Below are 6,030 nucleotides of genomic sequence, written 5' to 3' on the forward strand. Positions count from 1 at the left end.
GAAGCAGCGCTCGGAATTAAAGTGCTCATCAGGAACACGTGTGCCGCGGAACGCTCCGCCGGCTCCTGGCGGCGCGGGTGACGTCATCTTCCCGCGCCGAGCTCCGACTGTGGCCCCGCCCTTTGGCCTGGGAGAGTCCCGGAATCGGGACCGAGCCGGGCCTGGCCGGGATCCGCCCGCATCGTGACAGGGACACACCGGGGCCCGGCCGGGATCCGCCCGCATCGTGACAGGGACACACCGGGGCCCGGCCGGGATCCGCCCGCATCCCGACAGGGACACACCGGGGCCTGGCACGGATCGTCCCGTGTCCTGGCCGGGATCCGCCGGCATCCTGACAGGGACACATCTGCACCATGCTGGGGCCTACCAGGACCTGGCAGCGATCCCCGCGCACCCTGCCTGGGACCCCTCAGGGCCTGGCAGGGACCCCCCCGCTGCGGGCACACTGAGGTGCGGCTCTCTGGAGAACAGCTCCCATCCCGCAGATCCTAAAAGATCCCGTAGTGTGAGACACCCCTGTCCCGATGGGGTCTGCTGCAATGTGTGGGAAGAGGCCAAGGGTGTGCTTTGACAGACGGAGAAAACACCTCTGAGGACAATTTCCAAGAAGCAAATTGGTTTCCATGTTTTCATTTTCTATAAATATCCCATGCACAAACTTTTCCAAGTCCCCTTGGTGATTTAAAGGCCAGAGTTTCTACCACATACACACACCTAGATGACACATTTCTTTTTCTTTTAATCTGCCCCTGAGACAGGGCTGTTGTCTCCCTTTGCTTGGAGCCCAGCACCCCTGAGATGCTGGATGTGGGATCGGATTCTGCTGGCAAACACATCCCTGTACATTGCAGGCACTGATGGGAAGGGACAACCTCTGCTTTCCTCCTCCTCCTCCCCACACCGAGGTGTCCCCTCCTGCCCCCAGCCATCCCTGCTGGGCTGGGACAGCCTCTCTCCCCTGGGCCGTGTCCTCACACCACGGTCAGAACCTGGAATTCCCTTCCCAAAGCACCACTGGGGTGCATGGCATGGTTTGGGAATGGATGGCTGGTTAGAAATTACACTCAAAAAATATAAAATGCATATAAAATATAGCAGTGTGCTAGGGCTGAGTTAGGGTGTTGGTACACGGGATAATCAGAGGGTGGTGGTACCTAAAACTAAAGCTGTAATTTGAGCTTTTGCTCCAATATGGATAGGCAAAAAATAATTTCTATGTTTAGACTAAAATAGATTGTGTTATTGCATATCCTATTGTGACATCCTGTGGTTGAACACAGTATTACAGATACCATCAAATCACAATCTTGGCTGCAGGATTGCAAAAAATTAGATTATGTGGAGTGCTCAGTGTAACTCATATCTATTTTACATGATCAGTTTGGCCAAGTAGCTGTGATCTTCTCCAAAAACTTGTCCAGGATGAGAAATCACTGGGTCAAACATTAATGTGGGATAGCACAGATACTTTTTCTGAAGAATGACATCTGTCCTTTCTTAGGAAAGGCCTGTGACTCAAGGTGTTGATTGTTTATGTGCTGTCCCTGAGAAGCACCACAAATCCACATTTCCTCCTCAGGCAGCATTCCCAGCCCAAGGATTAAACTGTTCAAAAAGAGACACAACAATCTTTGCACACCTGCAGCACCCCCAAGGATGCACAAAGCACATGCACTAACTGCACTCCCATCTCTTACAGTGTCAGCAGAGATGTTTTTCCCAGGTCAGGAGCTCAGCCCTGCTCTGCCCAGTGCTTCCCCTCCCCTCCAGGGCATTGGAGGGGCTGCAATTCCCCTCCAGGTAGCCCCAAGCCAACACTGCAGCCCAGAAGCCCCAGCAAGCAGAGGAATGGCTCCAATGACACATGAAATTGAGGTCCTGACCCCCTGACACCGTCAGAAAGCCCTGGCATTTTTCTCACAATTAGCTGGATGAGAGGTCTACTTAGATCCCATCTGGGGAATTAGCATTGTTCATTAACAGCACATTTCCATTTCATCAAGCTATAATATTTGAGGCCTCAAGCTAAGCAGCTGGATGCTCATGCAGTTTTAAAGAGCCAAGAGAGCTGATCAGGATAATAGATGGAGCATTATCTGCCATGACTTCACTTGTTTAAGCTTTTCAGGAAGACAGCAAGAGCAGCCTCCCTAAACAATGCTGTATTTTGGCTTTATTCTCATTACACAAGAAACAGTTAATGCTACTTTCTCTGGCTTCCTTTTCTCCCTGAAACCACAAAATGTATTCCTGCAAATCTAGATTTCTGTCTAAGGGACAATAAATGATGAAGAATTATACTGCACGTGCCTCTGTGAGCACCAGCCTTCAGACAGGACCTGAAAAAGGACCTGTAAAAAAGATGGTTTGGCTTTATAAACAAAGGTTTTCCAATAACATTCAGAAACCAAGAGGAAGTTTCACATGGACGTTGTTTATCATAAAGAGCCAGAACACTTCCAAAAGGATTGAGACATATGACAGTAGCTTGTATTCCACATTTTCATTTTGTGAGATTCCTAGTTCAGGCTTGGCATCACCCAAGCAAATCTGTGTTTCATACCAACTGTAATCTTCTACCTACCACCATCATCCCGCTTCTTACATGAAATATTTTTCATAATACTAAAGTTATTATTTAAAATAAAGGAACAAATAACATTGGCTTGGAAAGAGTAGCAGTTTATTGAATGCATACATAATTATGATACAAAAATAAGTTAATTGCATAGAAATTTATAGAGAGAGATAGAAAATGTTAACTTCATTTGAAAGGTTTGATCCAGATGTGAAGAGCCTCTACTATCTGCACCTGTAAGAGATAAGAATGCACTGTAAGGGTTGCACAGCTGGAACTTTCAGTCACATGAGCTGCAACATGCCAGGGCTTGGGCCATTTATTTGAATTCAGGTGCTGCTGTGCTTTCCTCACCCTGATGACACACCATTTTCCCAGAACTTGGCCAAACCTCTCACTGAGCAGGTGGGAGAGCAGCCTGCAGATACAATTTGATGTCCCAATGCTTGTGTCTATGAGGGCACTTTAATCACTCCATTGTAGAGGAGCAGGGATTTACCTGTGCTGTCAGAGCCCCCCACTGCACTCCCCTCACCATTCACAGGTCAGCCACCAGCTCTAGAGCAGGCAGAGGTGTGACAGTGGCACTGCCACAGCCTGGTTTCGGTTTGTCTTTTCTCCTGATACCTGTTGTGCTGACGATTCCCATTAGATGGCACTCCAATTGCTCCCGGGGACTTGAAGGTGGGATGAGATGCTCTCATCAGAGCTGCATATCTACAAACAAACACAACCAGGCTCAGCCCCTATGCACTCTGTGTTTTCACTCTTCCATCCAGTTTAATCATCTGCATCACACAAATCTCACAGTCCTACTGCACAGAACAGTCAAGGTTTGTCTGCCTGCAAAAGACAGATTTTTTTTATTAACATTAAGTTCAAACTTAGTTTGTCAGGGTATTGATTATTCTTGGTTACTTCAAGGTGCTGGAGAGAGCTTTAGGATTGTAGTAGGTATACCTAGACCCCAAAGGGTGCTTGAGTTGGCCAGTGCCTATTCTCAGTTAGGAGAGACTGACACAGGTAAGCTTGAAAATCCAGGAAAGCATTTGACAAGCTTTTTCTCTTGGCTCAGAAATTAAGGCTGACACATCAGAAATTCAGCCTGAGACACAAGAGGAAATCATGGCTACTTTATTGACATGACCAGTAGTTTCCAGAACTCCCTGTCTGTCCAAGCTCCCCACCAAGCCCTGAGACCTCATCTTGAGCTGCAGTACCCCAAGTGCAGCTCACCCTGCCTTGGAGATGGGCTGGCTGCTCCCTCTGCAATCGTGGTCCAGAGGATGCCGATGTTTTATGCAGAAGCTGCTGCCACACTGTTCACAAACCACCTTCATCATCTCTTTCCTTTTGCAGCCTGGCTTTGTGCACTTGTTTGTGAAGATCTGAGTAAGAGAGGACAGGAAGTTGGCAATGTTTGCTTTCTGGGAGCCATGACCAAGCTGAAGGCACAGGAAGGCAGCTCAGACTTCAGCAGCTTTTCTTACCTTCTGCTTTTGCTGTGCTGGGTTGTATTTGCAGTCCTTATCTATGTGGGCTCCAACCACAATATCTGGGATTTCTCCCCTCTGCACTGGGATAGGTGTGCTACAGAGGGGACACACTGGCACCTGCACATTCTAAGAACACACAGCACAGATCAGCATCACAGAATTAAAGAATTGCTTAGATTGAAATAAAGATAATTCCTTTAAGGTAATCAAGTCCAACCATTACAAGTCCAAAACTATTTTTATGTCCTTCCCCTTCTCTTACCCATAGATAGTAGAAATATATTCCTTTATATTTCCTAAATGTTTCATGTTCCCATTTGCTAATGCTTTTAAAGATACACTTCAAAACAGTAACTGCAAATCCTCATCCAAAAACCACACAGAAATGCTTTGCCAAACCAACTGTAGCAATGTATCTGGTAAGTTGACTTTAAATATCCTTTTGGCTTTTCTGGAATTACAGCCTTTATATACTTCAAAGCCCAAGTACAGGCCAGAGATCAAAGTTTGGACCCACTTGTTCTATTTATTTCTTCTGTAGTTTCATGTTTGTTGTTCTACAACTTACAGGACTTGGACCCCAGAAAATTTTAGACCACAATACATTATTTGAAATACAAAGCACTGCTCTCTGGGAAGATGCACTGTAAGTGAAAAAAACTAGAATCTAGCAGGTGTGACCTCTGAAATGTCATTCTTTTATATATAAGAAATTCAGATGAATCTTTAAATTGCATCTTGAGGTTCTCCCATCTACTTTTATTGAAACCACTGGTGAAGTTTCAGAGCAGCCCTAATAAATGACTTAGCAATTCTGCAGGGTGAATTATGACTCATGTCATACAGAACTCACTTTCTTGTAAGCAGAGCTGCACTTGTGGTCATCGTAACGGATGTGATCTTTACAGAACACTTCCCCACAGGCGTCACATTTCAGAGGAAGGAAATCTGGGAGAAGAATAAAAAAGAAAACATTTTTATGGAACAAAGCTAACAACTCTAAGGTACTCACAGAAGACTACAAATAAATTCTAAAGCAGTTTTTGTCGAGCCACAATCCCATTATCTCTACAGAGATTAGATCATTCTTCACAAATACTAAAAGAGCAAGAGTGGCAAGTTTTCCTTTTTTATCTGCAGTATAAGACAAACACAAGCCATAAGCACCTCAGGAGCTCCTCGCATGCAGAAACCTTGGTAGCAACTAGTCAAGAGCTAAGAGCTGAAGTACAAACACAAAACCCAGTTTCAGAACTCATGTTATTCTTGAAAAGCCATTCCTTAACAATTTAACACGAACAGGATGAACAGCTGTCAGTCTTTCCCTAGCCCTGCCGAGGGGGTACCACAGCATCATTCCGGTACACTCCTTGACGAGTCCGCCCGGGCAGGGGCTGCTCGGGGCTCGCTCCGAGCCCGCACTTACCCAGCTGTTTGCAGGAGCGCTCGGAGCAGTGCTCGCCCAGCCACGGCAGCTCCATGGCACACGGGGCCGGTGACAAAGAGCGGTGACAAAGAGCGGAGCCCCGGGACGGGCGCGGCCGCCGCGCCTTTATCGGCTCGGGGCGCTGAGTCGCCGCGCCCCGCCCCGTGACGTCACTGCGACAGCAGCCAATGGCGTGTCCCGCTGCTCCGCCGCCCGCCGCGCGTGCGCGGGCAGCGGCCAATGGGAGGCCGGGGGGCGGCTGAGTCACGGTCGGGGGCGGGGCCTGGGGATGGGAATGGGAATAATGGAGGCGGGAATGAATAAGAACGAGAATGAGAATGAGAATGAGAATAAGAATAAGAATAAGAATAAGAATAAGAATAAGAATAAGAATAAGAATGGAAATAGGCACTGGGGTGAGAATATACTTGGGGCAACAGGGCAAGGGCAAAGAGTTGAGTTCAGGTGGCAGGGGTTGGTAATGGAGACCAGAAACTTCCCCAGGTGGTCTCTGTTTTAAATGCTTG

General features: G+C 47.4%; 1 protein-coding gene across 4 annotated transcripts; it reads right to left on the reverse strand.

Annotated features, from left to right (window-relative positions):
• Positions 1 to 2,687: 2,687 nt before the first annotated feature.
• On the reverse strand, positions 2,688 to 5,580 carry ZFAND2A (zinc finger AN1-type containing 2A). 4 transcript variants are annotated; one of them, XM_054271004.1, is made up of 6 exons: positions 5,504 to 5,580; positions 4,931 to 5,025; positions 4,072 to 4,203; positions 3,818 to 3,969; positions 3,209 to 3,298; positions 2,688 to 2,815 (listed from the first exon to the last, which is right to left on the reverse strand). In XM_054271004.1, exons 1-6 carry the CDS (start codon positions 5,556 to 5,558, stop codon positions 2,806 to 2,808), a joined length of 534 nt encoding a protein of 177 aa, XP_054126979.1. In that variant the 5' UTR covers positions 5,559 to 5,580; the 3' UTR covers positions 2,688 to 2,805. The 4 variants fall into 4 exon arrangements, with proteins under 4 accessions (XP_054126979.1, XP_054126978.1, XP_054126980.1 ...); XM_054271003.1 differs by lacking the exon at positions 2,688 to 2,815 and having other exon boundaries at positions 2,824 to 3,298; XM_054271005.1 differs by lacking the exon at positions 2,688 to 2,815 and having other exon boundaries at positions 3,223 to 3,424.
• Positions 5,581 to 6,030: the final 450 nt, after the last annotated feature.

The sequence above is a fragment of the Melozone crissalis genome, unplaced genomic scaffold (genome assembly GCF_028551555.1).
Source record: "Melozone crissalis strain CALT ecotype California unplaced genomic scaffold, PUWL_Pcris_2 ptg000012l_1, whole genome shotgun sequence".
NCBI classification, from domain to species: Eukaryota; Metazoa; Chordata; class Aves; order Passeriformes; family Passerellidae; genus Melozone; species Melozone crissalis.

Excerpts from the sequence above, each read along its gene's own strand:
- ZFAND2A (XM_054271003.1), bottom strand. The coding sequence starts at position 5,558 with ATGGAGCTGCCGTGGCTGGGCGAGCACTGCTCCGAGCGCTCCTGCAAA. Across the intron at positions 4,204-4,930 it reads GCAGCTCTGCTTACAAGAAA|AATGTGCAGGTGCCAGTGTG; the intron begins GTGAGTTCTGTA and ends GTGTGTTCTTAG. Across the intron at positions 3,299-3,817 it reads CAGCCCATCTCCAAGGCAGG|ATATGCAGCTCTGATGAGAG; the intron begins GTGAGCTGCACT and ends GTTTGTTTGTAG.